The sequence below is a fragment of the Stigmatopora argus genome, chromosome 13 (genome assembly GCF_051989625.1).
Source record: "Stigmatopora argus isolate UIUO_Sarg chromosome 13, RoL_Sarg_1.0, whole genome shotgun sequence".
NCBI classification, from domain to species: domain Eukaryota; kingdom Metazoa; phylum Chordata; class Actinopteri; order Syngnathiformes; family Syngnathidae; genus Stigmatopora; species Stigmatopora argus.
In genome coordinates, this window is record NC_135399.1 from 13334859 (window position 1) to 13361081 (window position 26223).

General features: G+C 39.5%; 1 protein-coding gene across 3 annotated transcripts in view; it reads right to left on the reverse strand.

The window, feature by feature from the left end:
* The window catches only part of LOC144086686 (neuropilin-2-like), a 94095-nt gene that overhangs the window by 30929 nt on the left and 36943 nt on the right, over positions 1 to 26223 (reverse strand). The window contains exons 8-17 of one of the 3 annotated variants that reach the window (XM_077616708.1): positions 24825 to 24969; positions 20180 to 20355; positions 19372 to 19545; positions 18152 to 18296; positions 11917 to 11991; positions 10751 to 10915; positions 6826 to 7094; positions 6281 to 6377; positions 5715 to 5747; positions 239 to 639 (exon numbers count right to left, since the gene is read on the reverse strand). In XM_077616708.1, coding sequence (XP_077472834.1) covers positions 542 to 639; positions 5715 to 5747; positions 6281 to 6377; positions 6826 to 7094; positions 10751 to 10915; positions 11917 to 11991; positions 18152 to 18296; positions 19372 to 19545; positions 20180 to 20355; positions 24825 to 24969 — 1377 coding nt within the window. In that variant the 3' untranslated portion in view covers positions 239 to 541. The other 2 variants (XM_077616707.1, XM_077616706.1) reach the window with 2 other exon arrangements.

A 26223-nucleotide genomic window follows, 5' to 3' on the forward strand; every position in this document is an offset into this window, starting at 1 on the left:
AGATTAACCATTCAAAATCAACTTCAGCCATTGGCCTCTTAAAGAAACGTTTATTTTACTAGGATCAGGTTTTTTTTTGTATTACCATTTGACTGATTCATAGAACAAAAACGCAAAACGCCATGCATATTTAAAAATCTAATAATAATAAAAATCTATAATAATAGATAATTTAAAGTTATGGCACAATATTTAATATGGAAGCTTTAAAAAAAAAAAAGACTTGCCCTAAATTGGTGTTTTTTTCAGAAACTTTCAGTCATTCTTGAAAATTAAACATCAAACCTTATCTATTAATGACAACTGAAAAATGGACCGCACAGTAACTTGGGCATATTAGGACTCACAAAACCGAAATTAAGCAAACAGGTCAACAAGCTTTCCACTGATATAACGGTTTTAATGTTTTCTCATAAATCAACAAATGGGTTTGATGTCTCTCTATGTCAATGACAGTGAAAGCGAAAAATTGTTGGTGTATCCTTTCACTTCGGCTTAGGTCTGAGATACGAAAGTGCTGGAGTTAATTTCACGTAATCCATTAAAAAAATGCTCGTAAAGGCATCAACAAAGTTGTAAGATAAAGGCTTAACGGCTCTGTGAGTGGTACAAAGGTCACAGCGTATGCGTTGGTCTCATCTAATGAATAAAAAGCAAAACAATTTGCCCTTTTACCAAGCAATCAATCAAGTGACCACCAACAACAATGTGGAAATACATCTGTGGCTCAACACAATCAAAGATGTATAGAATTGTCTTTTGGTGCTTCATTTCATTCTACAAAGACGTAGACACAGGCATGAAGTCATCCATAGTATTCAGGCAAACGGCCATTTAAACAACGAGGCACAACTTTTTTGACATCAATAGGTTGTGTGAAATCATAGCAAAAATGCATATCAAGGCTTTGTATTTTCATGTGCTGTGCTGTGTTTATCGTGCATATGCTTTGGACATTTTTAGCTTTTTCCCCCCTCGATATCGTCGTCCACGCTAATATTGTTTAGAAAAAAAATAAGGCTAAAAACAACAACAAAAATCAAAGGTCACGTGACAACAGATTAACGGTTTATAGGGCACTCTTAACTCAAGGACTGCAACTGACATCACTAGACGCCAAATCCATTTCATTGGCCCTTATCAGTCAAAACGGATTGGACGTCAATGGCACTGAAACATACTACGTATTACCCGGACTATAAATCGCACTTCCTATCGTCGGTTGGCTGGGCCTGTGATTTATACTCTGGTGCAATGAATGTCTATTTGTCTTTTTATATTTTTTACTTTTGTGTCCGCAGACATCAACTTTTGGTGACATTAGGTCAGTGTAAAAATTTTGGAAGATTTTGGAACTGTTTTTATACGATTCCTGTTGATAAAAATTTGAGGAGAACGACTTTATATTGTTAATAGGCGATATAGTTTTAAATTAGAATATTTTCAGTCAGGTGGTGTGCCTTGAGATTTTTTTCAATGCAAAAAATGTACCGCAGCTCAAAAAAGGTTGAGAAACACTGCTATAAAGTTTTAAGACTGTCACACTAAAGAAAAAGATGGCGATGCTGTTTAAGTCAATCATAAGCCATCTGCGTAAAAGGCACAATAATATTGACACAGATAAACAAACAACAATAAATTAAAATTCGCTAACACATTGAGGTCTGAAATCTTAAAGGATTTTTACCATCTTAAAGAAAATGGCAGAAAATATATACATTACACAGGCTAAAACAACGTTGTTCATGGCCATAAAACGAAAGAAAAATTCTTAGGCACCCCTATCTAAAATACTCCATCAAAGAAGGAAACAGACCAACTCTACAGTGACAGACTAAAAGGAATAACAACTGTTCACTGCTGACATTTTTTGTAGCCTCAAATCTTCTCATTTTTTGTTTCTCAAACTGTGGAGGATAAAAAAACACGAGCTTCTTCTCATCCTCAAGAAAGAAAATATGTTTCCGTATCATTCATGAAACACCAGACAGGTCATTTAGGGTCAGGCACCATCCATGCAAGGACCAGAATGAAGCAGAAAGACATATCCTGCTGTGAATTCCACAGGAGAAGAAAAACAAGTGCCATTTCAGCTTTTGATGTACAGAAGAAGTAGTCGTTGTGTAAATGAGTCTTCTCTTATCAGTGTGACAACTCCTCCCAGAGAGGAAGCCAAAAAAATAAAGACTCATCCGGATCGGAAGCGTCTATTCTAGTCAGTCAAATTCCTGCTTTTTAGGGAGTCTCCTTTTCAACATTGGGAATCGCAACAGTCGTCTTTGTCTTGCCCGCCAACCAACGTATTCTCCTGGCTGGGCCCGCTTAGCGGCTGAGAGGGGTTTGGTTCGGCGTTGTGGCCCAGATTACAGCTGGAGTTTTGGTTGTAGAAGCGGTTGGGGTGGTTTAGATGTTGGCTGTTGTGGTACATGACCGAATGATGGTGGCTAGCGCCGGTCTTGCTGGAGCCCCAGCGGCGCCGACGGCAGCACAGTACCACCGCCGTAATTACGGTTAGCAGCAGAAGGAGTGCGCCACTTCCCGCTAACACGTAGTACCAGTGGGGGGTAAATGGCTGCACTGCCACTGTGTCTACAGTGGGCTCCATTCCAGACATGGCACCCCCTGGTGGGCAGGAGGACACATTACTGGTTGGGTCAGTGTTTGGGGAAAGCTTGCATGCAGCAGAGATTGAGGGAGGCGGGGTCAAGGCTTCACTGACACTTATGTAAAACATACGCGGTGTCAAATTTGCAGCTCGGGGGCAGAATTTTTGTTGGTGTCGTTGTTTTTGTGGCCTGTGCAAGTCAGTAATGCGCGTCAACTTAGTTTATAACGAATGAAATTCGGATAAAATTTCGATTTAATGCTCAATAGAAGATCAACGACTACAGAAAAGGGGATATTTATTGTCCCCGCCATAAAAAAGATCTTAAAAATCAAAAGTCAACATTATTATAAGACAACATTTTAAAAAAAAATCAATTTAGTCCTCATGTAAATAAATTAAAAGAAATAAAATTACACCTTTTTTCTTGTATGAGTATTTGCTGTAAAAGAGACTATTTTAAGGTTCCTTTGAGGATTTTAAAAATTAAATAACTTACGAAAATAGCTGTCAATTTGTAGTAGGCAGACAGAATTGCTTTCCGAATGAACTGTAATGAGGCCCACAACAATGATGAATTTAACACGCCTTAAAGGTCTAGAATTTCAGTGAACGCTTGCAACTAGCCACAAAAAATTGCATGAATAATATGTTAGGTGGAAATGCAAACAAATGTAAATAAACACAAGCGAATCAGTGTTTCCTTTAGGTTTCTTGTTGGAGTTTTGGGGGATGAAGCAAACAGCCAAAGCATTGTCGCACAATGACGTGCAAATGCTCATGCCATGCGTTCAGCTCTGTGACTTTTGGATTTGGGCAAATGAAGTCGAGCTTCAACAAAAAAAATGCAGCTTTAGGAGGATATGTGAAGGAAATGAGAGCGGGGAATGCGGGAGAAAAGGTGCGCGGCGGTCCACGGCTAGCTCCATTTTGCATCAAAACATTGGTCTTAGACGACTGTCAACTCATTATATATAAGGCATGAGTTGCTTCAGCTGGAGCCCGGCGATAAAGATGACAACAAAAAGCGAGAGCAGTACAAATAAACACCTTCACTGTTCGTCACAGAAGAATGGATTTCTGCAGCCGATTTTTCTATAATGAGCTAAAAAAAATGGTGGCTACTGTACATGGACATAATTAACACTCTGGCAAAAGCAGGACTTAACAAAAAAAAATGAAATTGTCACATCGATTCTCAGGTCATTATGAGCTGCTGAAAGAAACTAGTCTTTTAAATCAAAAATACACTTATTCATTGAGAACATATTGGTTTGGTCATCGCAAAATCATTGGGTGCCATATTTATTTATTATTATTATTATAAAATATATAAAAGGAAAACTTATAAAAGCGAATATTTTTTAATACTATTTTCCTTATAATTTTCAAGTTGAAAGCGTTATATTCTTTTTGTAAATATTTTGTAAATGCTTTAAATTTTAAAAAAGGATAAAATAAATAAAAGTAAATAGCAATGAAATGGCATTGAAGCATGAGCTTCCACCCAGTTTAAATTCATTGGTCATCGATAAGTTAACTCTTTCAGTGCCACTGACGTTGATAAGAGTCCAGTAGAAACGGACATCCGTCACAATTAAGTCATGTCAATAAGTTAAGCATTAATGAGCCAGAATAGCGCACCTGACTGAAAAAAACTGTGGATTGCAGTCCCTCTTTTGTAATGACTATTTATAGGAAGGCAATAAAAATCTCCGGTGCTGACAGCAGTCACACAACGCGTCTCATCTGTTGTCACAAAAGCAAGCACGTGAAAACACAAAAGCTGTTTTGTTTGTTTCTTTCCAACACACTCCTGCTGGTTTTAGACGTTGCATGTTGAAAACACATCCTGAAGTAAGGCCAAAAGTTACTTTTTTATTTTTTTTCTCCTGTCACGCCAAGTTGATGACGAGGTGTGTAGGATTTGCCAATATCAGTGTGTGTGTGTGTGTGTGTGTGTTTCATCCTTGAATAAAGCACATTTTCTCCTACAAATCTACTAGCTGAAGGCTACACAGAGCGTTAACAAACCTTTAGTTATCACTTATTATTAGATCAATATTATATTTAAGCTATTATTGATACACTAGAAGCTAAAAATAAACATCAGTTGGTAGAGAGAGGGATATATTTTTGGGTTGCCAACCATGCCATGTAAAAAAAATCACCACAGAAATAAGAAAAGCATTAATATCAGACTAGTAATCTGATGGTTCTCAAAGTGTGCCATGAGTTCCACCAGTGGCTTGAATGTATTAAAGGTAGATAACTTTAAAAATAAAAAAATAAAAAAATTACAACAGCATATTTACAATATAGTTCTGCTTTTTCAACCCGAAACCAAAACTATTCACATTTACTTTTTTTAGAACAGTTTGTTTTCAAATTTAAGTATTTAAGCAGACTCTCCAAGTGTAATACTATTTAACTCAATCCTTACCATTTTCTATTTAATGCTCAAACTAGTTTATAGTAATTACTAATGTACTTATTTGTTAAATTTGGGTCTACTACAGTACTACTAATGCTACATGTAGTTTAATTTGTTGGCTCCCATTGATGGCGTTAAACATCCAATACAATGTCCAGAGAATGTGCCCCCCGACATCAGCATGTGTGTGCGTGTGTGTTTTATTCATTGCCATGGCAATGAAGCACGACCTATCATATGCAGCCTCAACTCTTTCAGTGCCGTTGACGACCATACCCTTCAATCATGGGGCTGTTTAAATATTTCTGCAAACCTATGCGTGTGATTTAAATGAATGAATTTGAACCGAGAGGGCTGACAGCAAACAAAATGTTCATTTTAGGCCAACCCTCCCCGGACGTCCATCGCCGCCAATGGCAGCTAATGAGTTAACGCTAACCCTGATAGTGCTCGGTAGCCCAAATATCATTTGAGGTGGCCCTTTTTTAAGAACCAGTGATCTCTTTTGACATCTATCGCCATCAATGGCACTGAAACATTTCTATTTTTTTTTTTTAAATATGATATTAAATATCCTCAGGAGGCAATATACTGCAAGTGCAAGGCTTGAAGCCGAGCTTAGCAACAAGCAGGAAGCACATACATTAGGCGGAGAAAATAGAAAATATAACTTACTTGTTATGTCAGGAGTCAACGGGTGGAAGTTTTCTGTGAATGAAAAAAAAAAATAATCATATGAAACTATAGGAAAAGATGCATTAAGTGATAACAGGGAGCGATAAATTTGTCATCTATTTCAGTTCCTCCCGACTTCTCGTCGTTTCAGACAAACTAACTGAAGTACTTTGTTTCATAGCATCACAGGCACGCACAGATGGAACATCTCTCTCAAATTATTGCTCGCAGGCATATATCATTTGTTGTTTGAACGCCGGCGATGACCCAGACGGAACGGAAGAGGGAACATGAGAGACCAGGAGACGAAAGGAGGGAAATCAAAAAATTACAGGGTGGGATGATACCGGAAAGACTAAAAAGGGAGAGATGTGTAATAAAAGATAAATCAGAATTGTGCCTCACGGCATTTTGTGGCCTAGTTTCATTCTTATTTAGCCTCCTTAATGCCTGTAAATGCAACATATAATAATGAGTTTTCCTTTTGCCCTTTTGTCTCATGAGCTTTGCGTAGGACCTTTGGCTTATTAGCCCGAGATGAAAAAAACAAAGTTTTGCCGACTTACGTGCACACTGCTCCAGGTTGATGGTGTTGCTCATGTGGATGTTATCTATTCTAATGTGACCTCTGGTCGGATGCTCAAAAAAACCTTCAAACACCACCTGCGACACATGAGAAATTCAATTAGAGATCACGAGATCAATTGGATTAGAAATACAGTCTGCTTGAATGTCAAGTCCTAATGAGATGCCGTACGCAAGATATTTTGAAAAGTCGGCTTTTTTTACAAAGATAAAAACACGCCGTTATGATTGACACGGACAGGTGAATTTAATGAGTACGTTATCGTTTTATGAGAACAACACAGAGGTCATGTCTTCCAAAAAAACCATGCTGGTGAGGTCAAGTGAAGACTAAAATAAGTTTAGTACGGTAGTTTTGTGTCCGATGAATAAACGAATTGATTATTAAATAAATTGAAAATTATTTTGCTCATCAACTTTTTAAAGAATTTTTAGTGAGCCTCTAAATAGCATTTTTTCCATTTTTATTTTCTTTATAATTTCTAAAAACATGTCAATGAGTGCACGATGGTGGTATTCAAGGTACCTGATATTCCTTGGGGCTTTGCGGCAAAACTGTGCGTCCTTCCCTCCAGTGAGCGCCTTGATCTCCTTTCAGAGACCACAGAAGCGTCTCCTCCTGATCGTTGTCCCTCAAAAGGACCCTGAGGCTTGCCAGCGCCTCCCCTTGAAGCTGATAGTAAAAGACCAGGCAGAGGGGCCCTTGCTCGGGGGCCACCTCTGGGCTCAGGAGCCTGGCGCGCTTCCGTTGGGTGTGAGACCCTGCGTCCAGGTGGAGGTAGTTCCCTGACAGATCTGAAGGAAGACATAAAATAGTATGACTGCTTTGTTCCATTTGTATCTTGGCAATACATAAATGGAATTGGAAATACAAAACATACATATTGACAAAAGTGCAAATGTTTCCACTAAATTTAATATTGCTGCTAATATTGTTTTCCCAGCATTATCTTAAAATGTCAAATTTACTCATTAGAAAGTATCCGAAAAGGCTTTCTTGGTTGTCCATATTTTAATTGACATTTTCTCGTGCTTTGTTTTGCAGAATTCTTTGTATTTTCACTTTGAAACCTGAACAATAAATGTATTGTTCACAACTAAATCCCAATGTTGAATTGTTAATCGTGGTGGACTTTCAGTTTATCCCCTCGCCATGATTTTCAGACTATACGCCGCAATGTTTTTTTTCGACTATCACACGTAGGAAAAATCGAATTCCGTCAATTTTCAATTTATTAAACAAGATTTTCCTGCTTCTCCCCCTTTAAATCCTATCTAAAATATGAATCTTTCTGCCTTTCAAGCAATTCATTTTTACAGGGAAAAGGAAACCTGAAAGACTTTGTATCACAGCTGGAAGTGGTTACTTAGAGCCATGAGTATTACCGCCATCCTTTTGCGGTGTGAGGCCAAACCGCAAATGAAACCAGCATTTCATCATGGCCACTAATGGCCACACAAATGAGCATGTACTCACAGTAACCATACAAGGCGACTCTTATAATGAATGCAGACATACATTATCTATTTATCTATCCATCTATCTGCTCAGACATGAGCAACATATCACAGCTCATGAATAATGTATTTAGGCTGAGTTAACTGTGTTTCACCACTTGGAGGCATTAAAAAAGGGACCTAAATTACAGATGCTCATTACGTACATTTAAAAGGGAAAAAAAAGTTGCTTTGCCTCTCTCTGCTTTTGATCTTGGCCAATATACAAAGGAAGAGAATTAATTAACAACTCTCCACGGGCAAGCCAGGCGGAGACGCTTGGAGGGAGTGTATTACTTTTCACGTGAGTGCTATGCATGTTCACATCATTTGTACTTGTGCGGCTTATTTTTAATATCTGTGTGCAACTGTCAGCTGTTGTGTAGAAATGGAATGATAAGTACAGCCTTTGTATTTGTGATGATTTATGAGAGCTCTAGTGATAATATGTACTGGCTATCAAAAGAAAAGCTCCAAACAACCTATTTTCATTCTCTCCTCGCCATTGACGGGGGTTCAATGTCCAAGAGATCATCTTTTAACCCCCCTACCCATTGGTGTCAATAGCTGGCAATATTAAAATCGAATGGGGTAAGTAGGCTTTTATATCTACTGTATTACAGGTGCCGTAAAAATTCATTCAGCTCACTTCAATGCGGGCACCGCGGGGTCGATTCCCACTCAGTGGCGGTGTAATTGTGAGTGCGAATGGTTGACTGTGTCTGCGTGTGCCCTACAACTGATTGGTGAGGTACACGGTCGATTGGTCGCCGGTCTTTTGGTCGCTGATCTTTTGGTCGCCCGGAAGGTAAGTGATAATTACCATTTAAATCGTTGCTCAAATTCCCTAAATACAAACTGCGAATTACTATTTAGTCATACTTAATGCCCTAGTAATTATTAGGCTAAAGAAAAGCTCCAAATTTCCCGGACTTTTATTGTTTTTTGTTGGAGAACTTGTTAAGACCCTGACTGACGTAGCCTCTTAAAGGGACAACGCATGTACATACAAACTCTTATACACTCACACGTGGGCTCAGTGAAACTGCTCATGGCCATTGTTGGCTTTTATTGATGCGTAGACCGTGTTGTTTTACCTTGTTTTGTCGCCGGTCTTTTGGTCGCCCCTTGTTGCGGTCGGGGCGTCCAAAAGACTGCGACCAAAAGACCGGCGACCAATCGATCGCACACGGATTGGCAAGCAGCCTAGGGTGTAGTCTGCATTTTGTCCGTAGTCAGGTGTCATAACAATGAATGACAGGCGCATCTATAAATTGAAAATGTTCATTAATCCAAGTAGCAGCTGAATTTAAAAAAAAAAGTTTGCCTTGGACGTGTAATTACTCAGATACATAACTACTGTCTGTGTCACATTCAACCACGTTCTTCTTCTATAGCCATTTTAAAATTCATGCCAAGGTCACATCCACCACTAGCCAGACACGAATAATCGGACTTTCAGTCACTGGCGTGAACTTTGCTATAATTAATACGCGCTGACACAATTACAGGGCAAAATAGTGTTCAGGTCTGAAAAGGCGAGATAAGACTCCCCAAGAGGGCTGACACCTATCCGACCTAAAGCAATTCAAAGCAAATGTATTAGGTGTTTCAAATTGATATCCTAGTCAGTGGCAGTGAGTGGCTTTTTGTTGCTTTTTTTTTTTTAAACACTCCTTTCTTTTGCATTTCAATTACAGGCATGTCTACTGTGGAGACTTTCTTTCTATGAAAATCTCACCAGGGTATAAAATTCAGTCACGGTCTTTCTGAGATCAAAAGGATCCTTTTCTGAGCTCGGTTTAGTTCAGGTCGGGCTTTTCTATTTTTTACAGGCGCTAAAAGAGCTTTCAGTGACAAGTGTGGGGTTTTGATCTGACAGCTCGCAGACGGGCTGCTGTGCACATGTGGCTGTAGAACAAGACTTAATGTCATGTTAGTGTCTAACGGGAAACTTTCTCTCCGGCTCGCTATTAGAGTCAAATTGACTTTTTCTCATAAACTGGCACATTCCGAAAAGCTTAAACACACGTTTGTCTGTTCGCTAAGGAGCTGTGCAATCACGTTTTTGGCGCTGACACACAAATAGAAAGCCTTGGTATATGGCAAGGTCATGTCTGCATATCTGTGTGCGTGTGTGTGTGTGTTGGGGGGTGGTTCTTGAGTGTTCCATATGTCTACAGGCCCACCTAAAGTGGTTAAATATGTGTGTTTGTGTCTGCGAGAAGCCTCGGGGAGAGCCGGAGAGCAAAGACTGCACTTCTGTCAGAGGCATCATCTGATTTATCTAACCGCAGTGGGTGCGTCACATACAGTACTGGAAGTAGTTGGTGGCCAATACGTTGGGAGGGAACCGTAAGCTTTCTTAACCCATTGATGGTGATATTCGTCCAATCTATTTTGACAGGGATGGCTGACAGTGTATGGCCGCTGTTAGCCCTCCCAGTCAAAATGGATTGGACGTCCATCAAAATCGTTGACACTATGACATCAAGAGTGATAAATACGAGGCAAAAAAAGGAATCACATTAATCTATTAATAGATTAATCGTGATTGAGGTTCATAGCAAAAATGTGCTTTTTCTCTTCTTGGTAGCCTTTTGTAATCAACATGTTTTTACTGTCAATGACACTGAAAGAGGATCATTCTCTTCTACATGAAATTTGACATAAGATTTTAAGTACCCATAATTCAAATTCTAGCACACCTACATAACAAATTTAGCCTAAGACTTCAAATAGCACACTGGCAGAAGGGGCAGTCGGGTAGGTTGTTAAGATCAGTGTTCTGCACATTCCGCTGCCCTTGATTTGGCCAAGGTTGGAATCCTACTTGCCTATTATCCAGGCAAGGCAAATGTAAAACAAACAAAAAAAACATGTTCCTAAAAGGGAGATCTTATATGAAAATATCCCTTTTCTGAAAAGCATATGCCACACATGCAAGTACTCACTCTCTGATGCCAGTGTTAAATCGAGCCTGGTTACATGTGGGCTGTGCCCCGCAGCGCTGCTCCCAGCGGTGTGCAGGGACCAGCTGACACCTGATTGGGGATCGGCAGACCAGCCGCACAAGCTCTGTTCAAAGTCACACACCGACCACAGCGATGGAGTGGTGGCTGAAACACACACAGACACACACACACTCATATGGTTAATTTGGATTCTTTCATATTCATCTCTTGCTACCTTATCTAGCACCGAGTTTAACACTTAATGCTGAGCAGGACAAATTCTGTAGAAAACTGATAGTGCTCACTAGATTATATTGTAATGTTTTAATGAACTGGTGCGGGCATGAATGTTTCACTAATATAGGAAAAGGAAGTAAAATGTATTATTTTAGTTGAAGAAATCGTATTTATGTGATTAAAATAATTCATTGATATCCAATCCAATTGACTGCGATATATGTCCGGTTTATTTATGAATCATGTTATTTTCTGTTTGCTTTACAGAAACTATTTGCAGTGTTTTTTTCATGAAATATATAAAATTATAGAAATATAAAAAAACATTTAATATATATATATTTGTTTTTATGATTTAAAATATGTTAAAACGCTCCTTAAAAATATATATGCATCACCAAATTAAATAGGAAAAAGATCAGATTTAGTGTTTTATCACTTTTTAATTCAATTTAAAAATAAAGTAAACATTAAAAAAAAGGAAATAGGCGAATATTTACTGCTAACTCATTTGCTACTATTGATGGTGACAGACATTCAATACATTTGGATTGGAACGACTTGTAGCGATTATACGATTTGCTTTGTGGTCAATATAAAAATATCTAATTATAGCATATCTGGTTTGTCCAATGCTGAAAATGGGCCAAATTATTTGCTAGAAAACAAGCCAATCTGTCACACTCATCAAAATGATGTGGGTGTGTATTTGTCTGAGTGCAATAGAACGGATGTGAGGTCTACTGGCTGTGAGATCCTATTTTCACTCACGCAGAGCTTCATCAAGGACTTTTGATTCCAACAGACTTCAAAAGCCTAAAGAGCCAGTGGTGCACAATGACATTAGCAGGCTGACCTTAAGAGCGGATCCTCATGTGCGGGTTGTTTGAATCTAAAGTATATGTGTGTTTGCGTGCGTGCATCTTTACCAGGTCTGGTTGCTGCAGTGGACTGTTCCACCCTTGGCAACGTGGGCGTCGCTGTGTCAGGCAAAGTGGTGGTTTCTACAAACAAACAAAAATACAGATGGAAAATGTAAATAGTATAACTCACAAATGAATTAAATAACTCATAATATTTACAGCTCAGTATGACTACCATTCATTGCAATATTGTTTAACCTAAAGTGTGTTTAAGTAGATTCCTTGTTGTGTTTGACAGAAGCAAGACTGAAGTTTTATTGCTGCCCTTTCCATTGTAGGGCGGACGTCTGGACTCGCCGCCCATTATTTGATAGATGCGGCACTCCCAGCGACCTCGGTGTCAGCGGGTTTATGATAAATCAAAGACTGGTGCAAACAACAACGCATCAGTTGGGCTTTTTCACGCACCGACATTTTGGCTGTGATATCCACTTTTCCGCGGCTTCTTCTTTAAACAACCGCCAAATGTTTAACCTGCAGGGCCATACACACCAATGGAAGGTCTACATTTGTTTATCTGGATCCTTTCACAGAGTTATTTTCAGGAAAGTGCTGTCTCTCATCTTCTGTCTTTCACTCACCATTTTTTTTAGCACAGAACTCACACTAACGCGCATGAATAGAGACGCAAGCGTAAACTATTTCTTTCTGTCCTCCCAGAGGTATGCTGAATGTCATCTGGATGTATTGTTTATGTGCGTCTCATTCGCTGTCTGCTGTCGTGTAAAAGCAATTTTGTGGATTGACTTACCAATGAGAGGTTTTATCACATCGATGAACATTTTTATGTATTTTATTTTTTTACTTACACTTCTATTTGTATGTAGTTGCTTTTATGACACTAAAGTGGTTGGTAATGTTGCATGCACTGTTAACTCTACTTGTTTACAGATTAGATGAAGTATTATTTTGGAAAGCGTTTAATTAGCAAATGCCTTTTTGTCAGATTATCCTTCGCGATTATCCTGTAGGCTTGAGTCTTTTAAATTGGATTTTTTTTTACTATTTACACAACTTGCTCGTTAACCTTATGTTTCTTTAAAGACAAAAGAAAAATATGATGCAGTAATCCCTCAAATATCGCGGTTAATGTAGACCAGACATGGCCGCGATAATCGAAAAATCGCAAATTAGCGTCACCACTATTAGAACTTTTTTTACAGTGCTGAGTCCTAGTAGCAAAAGTGGCTTTCACTTAAGAGTTTCAGCACGGATTTTCTCATTTTTATGAACTTTAAATATATACATATTTATTTTTAAATAATTAATAGCGGGGAAAAAATGCAATTTAACCCGAGCAAACCAAAAACTAATCATGATAATAAAAGACATGTTAAATGAAACCAATTTTACTGAAACATGGCAAGCTAAGCAAATTATTTGGTCCCAAAACATAAATACCGAAACAAGTAAGGGCAGGTGATTTGTCACACACCGGAACAGATATTAAACAGGATAAATTGCTCCCGGCAGCTGACATTAAGATCTTTTAATTTGGTGCCCTTTACCTTTGTAATTAGCCCCCCCGTGAGAAGGGGAAGGAGGAAGTAAGCACAGGGAAAGGCCGACAGACATGAAAGACTGGTTTTCCTGCACCACCTACCAAATTAATGACCACACGCAGAGTTTGTCAGAACTATTCTATAGCTGTGCCCGATTTAACTCGCAAGCTAGTAGTCCGTGTTTGCTCTCGTTACTTTACCCCTTTTCATATACAGGTTACACTGCGGGAAGCCCCCCACCTCGATTTTTTTCTCTTTTTGATTCCAATAATCATCCTCTGAGTAGAACCCATTGAACATCTCTTCCAGCCTCGGGCCTCATTCTAAATCTGCTGAATAAGCAGCCGGAGGCGGAAACTGAGACAGGAACTGTTCAATTATAGAAAGAGCTCTGGGTATAAATCTACCTCTGTCTGCCTAAATAATGACTACCCATTCCATGTGTGCGCGTGTGTGTGTTTGTGTGTGCTTGTGTTTGTGTGTGCGTGCCACAGAAGGAATATTGTGAATACTTCAAATGTTAGTGACATTGTGCAAGGCATGGGGATTTCTCCTTTTAAATGATAGACTGACATACTATACATCTTTGTTTAGATTTAACTGTGGAAATAAATCAGTGTATCTAGGTTTGCTGTCAATTTTAAGACTCAAATGGTTTTAAATTTGTGAAGATTTAGACTACTTTTGATTATGAATGAAGAAAAAACTCCAAAATCATTCAGTGTTACTGAATTACTATATACATTTCTAAGGCAGTCCACATTTTTATTATTTATTTTTTAAGCTCGACACGATCATAAAAGCTGGCAGCGATGAAACTCCCGATCTTGATTGTTTAAACTTGGAAGAAAAAAAAGACCTGTTTCTACATCACGCCTTGAGAAAATATTTTTGCATTTCGTCAGCAGTAAAGTTTTTATAAGCATTTCACAGGGCTCCTTTGTTGACAGTAGGGTTCTATACATAACAAAAAAAATTAATGGTCGGAACGCACAGTAAAAAAGATATTGTTTGTATCCGTATTTTCCTTTGTTTGAACCGTAAATGAAAAAAGTTTAAAGGACCAGGCCAGAACACATGAAAGACTGGCTTGGTACAGTAGCGCGAAGACTTACGGGTAATAAGCTCGGGAGTGAAGCGAAGGTATGGAGGTTGCGGTGAGTAGTGGGGGTGTTACAGGAGCCTTGGCAGAGATGGGAGTGATTACTACCTTGTGATGAAGAGGGAATGCAAAGGGAGGGCTGAGAGATGGAGCGGGCGAAGCTACACATTTACAGACCCGACCTCCTACACTGACATTAGTTTCCATCCCTGCTCATGTGTTTATACCTGTTGCTATACAGCAGGGCACATCTTTACTTAATGGAATCTGCTGGAGGCTGTTGATCATGCACGGCCAAGTGCACATAGAACTTACAATCATGGTACAAAACTCACACACTAATGAAATCGAGATTTAGAATCTTGAGACTAGTCTTTTTAAAGTCACACAAGTTGAATCCTTGAGAAATGAAGAGCAGCGAGTGGCTATCAGCAGAACTTGGTGTATGTTGACAGGCCAGGCTACATTCCACCAATCACATGAACTCTCCTGGAATGGAGCCATGTCAACATGTGAAAGCTAACAGTGATGGTGGACATTTTCACATGCAGACACAGAGCTAATTCTTTAGTTTAACTGGATCTACAAAATACTGTGTTGTCTTGTATAAGCTTGTATGGAAACCTAGACTGTATGATTTTGTAATCATTAAAAACAGGTGCTTTCTAAAGCACATGACTGAGCCTGTCCAATAAATTTCTACGTTTTTTTTAAAATAAACTGCTGTCTGACTTCCACATCACAATGCTACTTTCAGCTCAAATGAGAGCATAAGCACTTAAACAAGAACAAACCTGTTTATCCAAACAGGTGTCATGTGTATGTACATATTCACTTGTCAGCCTGCCAAACAACAAGATGCGGAGAAAAAGTGATGCAGATGTTCTGCTTGCTGAAGCATTAAATCAAAACTAAATCTGGCAGATTGCAATATTCTAAATTGCACGTTGCCCCAATAGCTAGCGTGAATGATGAAAATGAGTCCCGCAAACATATTATTGCCCCCCCCTTCCTCACTTTGTAACACAAGTCCTTTGTTCAATAATGTGATACCAAACAATGGCATTCTGCACACATACTAAGAACCAGGCATGCGTAACCTTGAATTTCTTGATTGTAATTGCCGAGTCAAATTGTTTTTTTATGGCAGGAAATTGTTTTGCCGCCCTGAAGCCAATAGTTGAGGGCACTTCATTTTAAAATATGAAAATAACACAGTGGATGCCATGGAATAACAAATGCTTTTAAACTTCCGTATTACATTACCTATTCTAGCCCAGTGTTTCGCAAACATTATATCCGCAGAATCACCTCAAATAATCAACATTAACTCATTGGCTCCCACTGATGGCAATAGATGTCAAATCAATTTTGCCGGGGAGGGTTGGTAGCGAATCATCACTGTCCGCTGGGCTGAGAGCTGGTCAGTACCACTGGAATATATTATATATGAATTGTTATTTTACATTACTGAAATAAACCTCTACATGGAACATTCAACTCTAAATGCAAGGTGTGTGTCAGCTATTTTAAATAACACCATTTCGTTCTATAAATCTTTAGCTTTAAATGATCAAGCGTGAGCCACAAAAATGCCAACAGCTACGACTGTGGCTTTGAGAATGTTCTACTTGTTGTATGCATGAAATTGTTCCATAGACAAACAGACATTTGTCTTTGAGGGAAAGTTAGTCATAAGTTGTCTTTATTTGCTGCAGTGGATGCATTTGTAAACAGAGGTGCTCAGTGGACTGAAGCTGATGTGCTCTGTTGAATATTTTATCTACACTAGCAGGGACTTACATAAAGATGAACAAAAAGTAAAATAAAAAAAACAAGTTAACACTATCAACAAAGTGCCGAGAACATTTGTTTTATTGTTAAAACTGTTCTGAACTGAACTGATTCTTAATGCATGGCTGATGAAGTCATGACTTTTAGGTAGAAGCCCTTTGGGAAAATGAAAACTGACAAAAGAAAGTGAAAACCGAGTTGCAAAATGACGATTTTTAAAAGGCGGGTGTTGTTGCCTATCATGTAGAAAGCTATGATCACATCCAGAAGGCTAACATCTGGCAAGCAGACCCAGACAGGCTGCTATACGACTTCAATAGTCAAGAGATCAATTTGTAGTGGACTCTAGGTTGTAATGTCCGCCGAAAAGATGTCAGGTGATAATTCAATACACCCAAAATTACTGAAACTGGGAGAAAATAAGGAGTTTGTCCATGCTTGAGTCCACTCACCTGGAAAGACGAATCATCTACAAAATATTAAAGTGTGCCTGTGGGAATTGGGGTTCGTTCGTGCAGAACAATGCTCTGACATCAACAGCAATGATATCGATATTAATGTTCAAAAACAGGGCCAGCTGGCTCACAGTGTCAGTTTTAGCTAAAGGTGGGGAATGGTGTTTTCCTTAGCTGCTCACCAAACATACATCATTGAGCTTATGAAAGGGGCCTTTCCCAAACTGTCTCCACAAAGTCAGAACCATTCAATTGTCCAAAGTAATGTCTGCTTGATGAACTCATTAATTGCAAGTAATTCCCTAGATGTTTGTCTAGACCAAAGGTATGCAAGCGGAAAGTTGGCAACTTGAGCTCACCATCCATCAACCTTTCAATTGTCCATGCTGAACTGGACACACATTAACATTTACACCTATGGAAGATTGGGAATTTTTGGGGGGCCTAACATTCATGTTTCTTTTATGTGTGAGGAAATGGAGAAGACGCAAACTTGGCACATGAAAGGTAATGCTACAAATCAAACCAGAAACTCAGAACATTGAAAATGACACCCCACCTACCTGCAAGATAACTATGCTGATAACTCAACATTTGATGACTGTTTGCCTGAACCAATATTGAAATTTTTTTCTCTCCTTGAGTCAGATTATTACCAGAACATGCAGATTTTTAAGTATTTGAGTTCCTATTAATATCAGTACTACTACAATTCAAATTTCTACTCATGTAGCAAGATGAAAACATTTCATCCAAGTGTTAAAACAGAAGGACATCTGTTCTCGTCTCATCAGTATTGAGCTGATGGTTGGCCCTGACACATTTAGGATAGATGCTTCCCTCAAGGTCTACCATCTCTTCCATCAGTTCAGACCAACAGGCTACTTCAAGTCCATTGGTTCCCTTCACCTGTCACAATATGACTGCAGCACTAACATCTAGTGGCCCATGAAGTTGAAAGGAGGTCGAGCATTACACTTGCATTTTTAATGTGCCCTTTGCAACATATTGCTTTTATCCCTTACAGAAGCCAGGAAGCGCTTGTCCTTTTGTTACATCCATCTATAAACATCTATGAATCTTCAGTGGACTAACATGCATACCCGAAGAAAACCAACACGGCGATAACGATGTAGAGATTCAAAGCAGAAGTGTAACCACTAGTTAGTAAACAGATGGCAGCTACTGGTGAAAGCTTTATGACCTAGACATGTTAATCCATGTCCAGACAAGTTGCAAATGCCTATAGACAAAGATGACTGTGATCTCACGTGCGGCATGTTAAAAGCATTAGTCATTATGTTTCAACTTAAAAAAACAAAACAAAACAAAAATGAATATTCTCTGATACAATTTAAACTTGTGTAGAACAATATCTGGCATCTTACCTGGCAGGTCACAACCAAGGACCTCCATCCTCATGCCAATTCCAGCAGGGGACCACCTCTCAGGAAATACTCGGATGTATTGAGTCACTATCTCATCAAAGCGCCGCACCTCGGGCGCATCGTAGTGGCTGTTGCCCTCAAAAATCTGACAGAAAGGACCAAAGACAAGGAGAAGTTCATGTACATGCCATGTAGTATTTGATTTCATTTCATAGTGATGAGTCACAATGCATTTTCACTTGATTTTTTCCTTTTTAGGGATTTTGCAGGAAGGAAATGTGGATAAACACTGCTGCTACACTGTGTCGAGGACAGTCAACAAGGAAATCTGCCTCATCTGACAACAGACGTCGTCTGCTACAGTCAGCATCCTTCTGCTGTTTGCTATCAAAGAGCTTGCTTATAGATTCATACCTATTTTGAAGGGTGCAGGTAAAACTGTCATGAGAAATAAAACTGAAAATATAGCAGCCGTTCCACTTAAGTCACATGGTCCCACGGAAGACTATTGATTCCCGGCATAGAGCAGCATGTGCCGTAAAAATAACAACAAAACGGCTTATTCCTTTGACTGTCAAGGTGCAAAATGGATAGACAGCAGCACATCATTCAAAAAAAATTAGAGAAAAGTGCAATATTACGATTTATTATCTTATATCTTCTCCCTAGCCGTAATGAAAAATGAAAAACATGCAACAGATTTCCCAGGTCGCTCATTTAAAAAAGACAGAGAGATGAGAGAAAACAGCAGAAAAGCCAGACACTCAGTAGTACTATTACAGCTCTTAAAGACCTTGTCTCGCAGCAGCGCCTTCCATTGCCAGCAGTGTTGAGTAGTGATGCAGGACAGACAATTTTTAATTACACCCATGAGAGCCGAGTCGGGGATGAGTGAACGAGAGGATGAAAGACAGACAAAAACAGAACCAGAGAGTGCCGAAGACTCAATGTGGAGCCCCGTGATTAAATTGAATTATTAAGCCTGTAATATATATCATTTTCCAAGAATTAAATGGCTAGAAGAGAGAGGATTTGAAAGTCCTCCAGAAGCAAACTGTCAAATGTCAGTTTGGAGTCCCATGCAAATCGCTTTGTAGTAAAACTGGGTTTATTCATTGGGATTATTGTTGGGACAGACCATTAAACCCAGTTTAAAGATAATCAGTCTACCAGAGTGCTTAAAGCTTACAACTGCCCATGATGTTGGTGATAAACTGTACCTTTGCAAAGCCTGTTTTACTGTCCGTGATGTATGTCCAATCCTTCCCGGTCAAACTGTGAGCCAGTTTATACTTGCGGACAAAAGCTCGATTCTCAGCGCTGGTGCTGCCCTCTAGACCTCTTGCGCCCTGGGTGATGACCCCGCGCACCAACTTGGGCACGCCAAGATCCACCTACAACACATTGATTGTTATTTCATACTCCACAGTACAGCGGCATGGTGTAGTCTGTCACTAAGTTGCCTTTCATTTTTGTGCTGTGCATTGCAATGAATTGTACTGTCAAATAAATCCTACAAGTCATTCTAAGAACCAGAATTCTTCAGTTCTCTGAACACATTGGCTGTCATTGACGGCGATGGGCCCACAATCCCTTTGAACTGGGAGGGAGGCTGCAAATTATCCGTCGCCAGCCTCCCAGTTCAATGGACGCCTCGTAATTTAAATTCACAGTACAAAGATGAAAAGAGACAAATAAATGGACAGCTATCACCATCAATGAATGGTACAGGAAGATTTATGTGTACATTAGTAACTAGTTTTTTTAATAAACCTATATCATTTTATTGAATTGAAATTGAATTTAGAAGATGATTTCCTTCTGAAAAAAATGAAGTTTGGTACGCGATTCCAATATGGCAAAGTTGCCATACACGTACAATACATTACAGCAGTGTTTGCTTTATTTTCATTTCTTCGCTTCTCTCAAGAGAATGATCGCTGCCAGCCCTCTAATTCAAAATGGATTAGATGCTAAAGCCTTCAATGGCAGCCAATGAATGGGCCAGCCATTAGATCTGTAAAGTACCTGCAACCATTCTTCTCCAGCAATGGGCTGTGTTGGGTTGGGAAACCAGCCTGAGCGACTGGCCACCAGTCTGGCTGCGCCCATGGAGCCGTGAATGTCCCTCATGGAGGAGGCTGATATTTGTGAGTCTGCTAGTAATCCAGACAGCATGCCTTGGAGATCTGAGCATGGAGCATCTGAATAGAAGAGAAAGCCAACGAAATATTCAATATATTATCCATACTGGACAAAAGTACTTGTGTAACTACTATTTAAAATTTAAAATGTGTAGTCCCAATGAGAATGTACCAATATACTTTTTATTTTGTGTTAAAAAGACGTTGATATATCATAAAATCATAAGTTAATTTGACATTTTTGCCAAGTTATACTTGCTAAAAAGGTTGCAATAATTTCAACAGTTCAATGGTTGCAACAATTCCATTCTGCAAAGTACAGTATTTAAATAATAATAAAGGGGGATATCCTCTTTCAACCATTATTGCTTATACCAATCATCAATAGACGATTTTTTTTACATATTCTGCGTGGGTCTAGCTCATTTTTCAGCCAAGCTGTGTCCACTGAATCTGCAGCTTCACATAGCTCACGTGTTGTGATGATAGAACCCTTTTTTTTAATTCGAGACACTCAGGCTTGTTTTGATTCTTATTGGCTTTGTTCTTCACTAATTACCAACAAAATGCTCTGGTTGCAGCCCACATCACGTGGAATGTCAGATTGGACTGAATCCAAGCTGCCCGGCCTTCTAAAGGCTAGGAGGTATCGATAGAACTGACAGATGGATGCTGGCTTGATCTTGGAGGGAATTTTTTTTGTGTGATTTTTCGTTTTAAACTAATGTTCCATTTTGCAGCTCCTCTGAAGCGCTTTCCATCAAACCGTCTGAGCATTTTGCCTTCATTGAGCTACAAAGTCGATGCAAAACTTGAGCTGAACTATGGGATTCTTTGCAGGGAAATGAGTAAAAAAAAACTCCCAAATGGAGGAACAAAATGAAAGCATAGCGTGAAGCAAAGCGGCGTGCTTTATTATACTGACAAATGTGTGGATCAGAATCTTACGCTCATGAATAATAATGGAAACTAAGAGGAGTTCCAGATTGGAGTTTTATATGGAATTAAGTCGGTGATAAAAATGATATGAGATACTATGCGAGTATGGAAGAAATTGCAAAAGGGTGCCACAAAATTTAAAGAAAAAGAGAAATTTTAAATGGAGAGAAGGATTCTAAAGATGGAAAGAGAGGAAGAAATCAGGGATGAAAGAGGGTGGATATTGACATTGAAGAGTGACGGTGATTGATTGTGACATTCTCCGGGTCTTGTTGGAGATGAATGTTTAATGCTGTGATGTTTGCAGGCGCACCTTACTGCAGTAAATAATGACTCAACAATAAACAACAATAGCTACCGACACAATGGATAAGCTCCCTCGATGGGGCAGTTAAAAAAGGAAGAAATTCAATTACCATCCCGTTTATTTTCAAGTTTTTCTTTTACGGTTCAATTTGTTCAAGCAGGTGCATCTCAAAAGTAGAGCTAATGAGAATGCGATCTCTGGAGGTAACGGAAATAGTGGAAGAAGAAGTTAAATGACACGCATAGAGTGGAGGTAAAATGCCTACACGCACCTCTTTGACTAATTGGCTACGATTGACATCTAGTCCATTTGAACTTTTATCCAATCTTCTCAGTTAAAATGGAATGAACATCTAGTGCTATCAATACCACTGAAATATGGTACTATTGTTAATTTAAACAGATCTGTTTTATTTTTGTATATTTGTTCTACTTACATTCAAAATGGACAAAGGCTTCCATGATTAATACAAACTAATGAATTCTGAAATTAAATCAAAATTAGATGGTTGAAAATAAACACAATTCTCAGCCCTTCATTTTTTGGGTTCTAATTCTAGACAAAATGTAAAGCCCAGAATAGTTTAACAATGTGATTAGAGCCAATTAGTCACCCGAACGAAAAAATAATAATTTGTGACTAATCGACTATTAAATTAATAGTTTGAGGCAGGTTAGCAGGCCAGCTGTACACCCACACTGATTTTTCCAAACCTGCAAAGGAAAACCTAAAGCCAGCAAGTAGAACGATAAGAGTGCTATAAACAAATGACTGATAGACGCTGCAGGGCTGACATAAAATGAGATTAAAGACAGAGTGAGGAAGGGGGTCGGTGAAGGGGGGGAATGAACACTTGGATGAGGCTGTAACGGACCAAGATTTAAGAGCAGAGATGTGGCGAGAAAATGAGAGAGGGCAAAGGGAAAATATGAGAGTGGGTGCAGAGTGGAGACGATAGATAGGACAGAGAGAAACGCACGGCAAGAAAAAGTGAGTGGCGCCACCAAGACGGGATAGAAAGAAAGTGAGGAAAAAGGAGAGCGAGAGACATAAAAGTGTGATTTAAGTTAATGGCATGTCACTGTCTGACTGCTTTATGTGCGCCTTTATAGGACTGCATAGGGCATTATCGCATCCCCACGGGCATCTTGATAGGCTGAGTGCGTGTTTGTCAATACTCTGTCTGCACCAGGGAAAGAGACAAAAGATATTGCGGGGCGGTTTGCAGGCAACGTTACTTGGGAGCTTGGCCACGCTCATTAAAATGATATTCGATAACTGGCCTTCAAATGATTGTGGGCAGCAGTTTTTTAATAAAATGAATAATTTATCCAAACACTTAATGGATTGAAGATGTTTCACACCAGGGATTGCCAATACTGTGGGCAAGGAAAGTAGTATTGGGATCATTTATCTCTGGCCACTGCTTGAATTCTCCGCTCCCATCGCGCGTGTTGGTGGTGTGAGGTTAGAAAATATTGCCACAATGTTCCAGTCAGTGAAGGGTTTCCGCATATTTTATAAGCCGTGCAGTGCTTTTATAAGCACTTCATGTTTTGGATAAGCATTGTTACAAAAATAAATGACCTAAAATTGATCGGAATTGGTAATAAGATCATGGGTTAGCAAGGAGATTCAAATGTTTAACAGGATTTTACGTGGCGAATCTCGAACAAAAACATTTCCCTAGTGTCTCCATTTTCAATCTATTTAACACAACCATAGAACATTTGTTGCTACTTTCCGGTTGATATTTTCGTGTGCGGTCGATTGGTCGCCGGTCTTTTGGTCGTCGGTGTTTTGGTCGCCCCGACCGCGACAACGGGCGACCAAAAGACCGACGACCAAAAGACCGGCGACAAAACAAGGTAAAACAACACGGTCTACGCATCAATAAAAGCCAACAATGGCCATGAGCAGTTTCACTGAGCAGACGTGTGAGTGTATAAGAGTTTGTATGTGCATGCGTTGTCCCTTCAAGAAGCTACGTCAGTCAGGGTCTTAACAAGTTCTCCAACAAAAAACAATAAAAGTCTGGGAAATGTGGAGCTTTTCTTTAGCCTAATAATTACTAGGGCATTAAGTATGACTAAATAGTAATTCGCAGTTTGTATTTAGGGGATTTGAGCAACGATTTAAATGGTAATTATCACTTACCTTCCGGGCGACCAAAAGATCGGCGACCAAAAGACCGGCGACCAAAAGACCGGCGACCAATCGACCGTGTACCGATATTTTACAGTCCTTTTCTATATTCAACTGGAAAATGACTAAACAAACTAACGTAACCAAATTTTGGGTATCTCAAGTAGGAGTCGTGGTGGTCAAACGCAACATTGCAAACTACTGATTTAGGTTTGGAAATGGTAAGTAAGAGTCATGACTAAAGCAGAGGAACACATCATACAAGTCGAGGTGTTGGAAAAAAGCCGAGAATAGCAAATCCGTACTCAAAAAAGGTGCAAGGACTGCCTGCTCCAGCTTTCTTAGGCACACATACACACAGACACACACACACACTGGCAGTATCATTGTTAGGATATGATTGCGACTTGTGTGGGTGCTGAAATAGCCCCGTAGATAAGAGCCTATCTGTCGTTCTTGATGGCCACTACAATGGCAGCAGTGAGAGGACCTAACCTAATAATGATACAGTGGGGGTGCACAGACACACACTGATTGAAACCTGCACCTTTAGCATTGGTACAACACACAAACACCGACTCTCTAATTAAGTTTTATCTATTTATAGTATTGAGCTGATTATGTTGGTTGAAATCCCGTTTGTCTGCCAGGGCTGCAGATGAAAGCCGAGAGCCCGTTACTCTCTGATGTAATCACCCACACATCACACTCTAGTATTATTCTATTAGGACCGACTGCCTTTTTTTGTGTGCGTGGCCGTATTCTGGTGTGCGTGCGAGTGTGGGAGCCTAAGAGGGGAGGAGGTGGATCAGGCAAGAGTTTGAAAGCGCGTGAGGGTGGGTGTGTTACATGTGAAAAGAAGCAAAATAAAAGTATAAAAATAAAGTTTAGAGGATTTGGCAGATAGACAAATTGATGGTACGAATGTAGGGAAATAAAAAAGAGTTATGCACATCTTTTTCACAGGAAATGTTTTCGGAGGGAGTTGTTCTTGCACCGACCCACCTTGTGACCCGACGTTAAAGCCAGTATATCACCGCAATAAAACGACTAGCATGTTTTTACAGGAGCCCCCGGAGGAGATTGGCCGGAAAACCTCCGTTAAGCTCTGTAGAAAAAGATACGAGGTCTTTCTTACCCGTAATCTGACAGCCGTAAAGCTCAAACCGTAGAGCGATGCCGTTCTTCCATGATTGAGGGCGGATTCGCACAAAGCGGGCCAGTACTGGTTGAGGGATCCGATTGAGGACTACCTCAGTGGCATCGGTGTTTGCATGGAAAACCTGAAGAAAAAGTGACAGAGTGAATTAGGAAATTATTTTGATAGTTGATTAATAACCAATGTTTTTTTACACATTGCAACCACAACCCGTCTGTAAACAGGTTTGCAAACAACTTATTTTGATTAATCACAGAGATACATTTCATATTTCACACAAGTACTGAAATCTGAGAAGGTTTCCCTTTTTTGAAAGCATCTCTGATTGTGTTCCCACAATAAATCATGGGTGGGTCACACATAACTATCACGATTAAATGTTCAATATGAATAGAAAGATGGGAGGCTGGGGGAGGAGATTTGGTCTCACTAAGGTTTTACTTGTTTGCTGCCATTAATGGCGCTAGACTTTTAATCCATTTTGACTGGAAATAATTGCTGCCAGCCTCTCCCAGTTTAAGACCCTTATCTCCTTAAATGGCAGCCAACATTTGCTTTTAACTCTAGAATTTTTTTTGTTTCTTTTACTACAATGCATCTAGTTAAAATAATCTTTTTTGTTGACCCCTTGCATAAACAAAGTCATCACAGTGGTGTGTGTTTTATTAGTAGGAGCAAAAACAAAGACTACAGTTAATCATCGCAACACATATTTATGGTTCACGGTGGTCTGTTCACCACGACAAGATTTATAAATAAATACTCTACGGTTAACACAAGCACAAATCCAGGGAAATACACTCTACGTAACGTTCCTTTTCAAGGAGCAGTGTGAGTGCAAAGGTTAACTTTAAGACTCACACGCAGACGTACACTCTGAGGCTACCTTGTGTGTCATAAATCAAGGGTGTAAGCATGCGGTAAAGCATCCTCTTTTCACGTCCTTTGGAGTTAAACACACATGCTCACGAGCAAACACACAACGGCACAAAGAAAAACACAATAGCAAAGAGTGAGGAGGCGAAAAACAGTCACATCTAGCCTCGGCTGTCTTCTAAACACACACTGCCCTTTCGATGGCTAGTGCCCTTGGAGATCAGCTTTTTTTTAAATTAAAAAAACTGCTCTGCCAGTTTAATCAGACTGGACGTCTATCGCCGTCACGAGCAGTGAATAAATTAACAGTTCAGTCTGTGTCTGACGGCGACAAGTACATTCCTAGCTGTCATATGTGTTGGTCTCAGTTCAAGGAAACACAGCTGGGGTTCTCCGGATTATGTATTCCCATCTTATTTCTGGCTTTTACTTTGACATCTTCACTCTGTCATGATAAACTGTCCATCTCAATATAAAATACCTCCTGTTGTTCGACTACAGC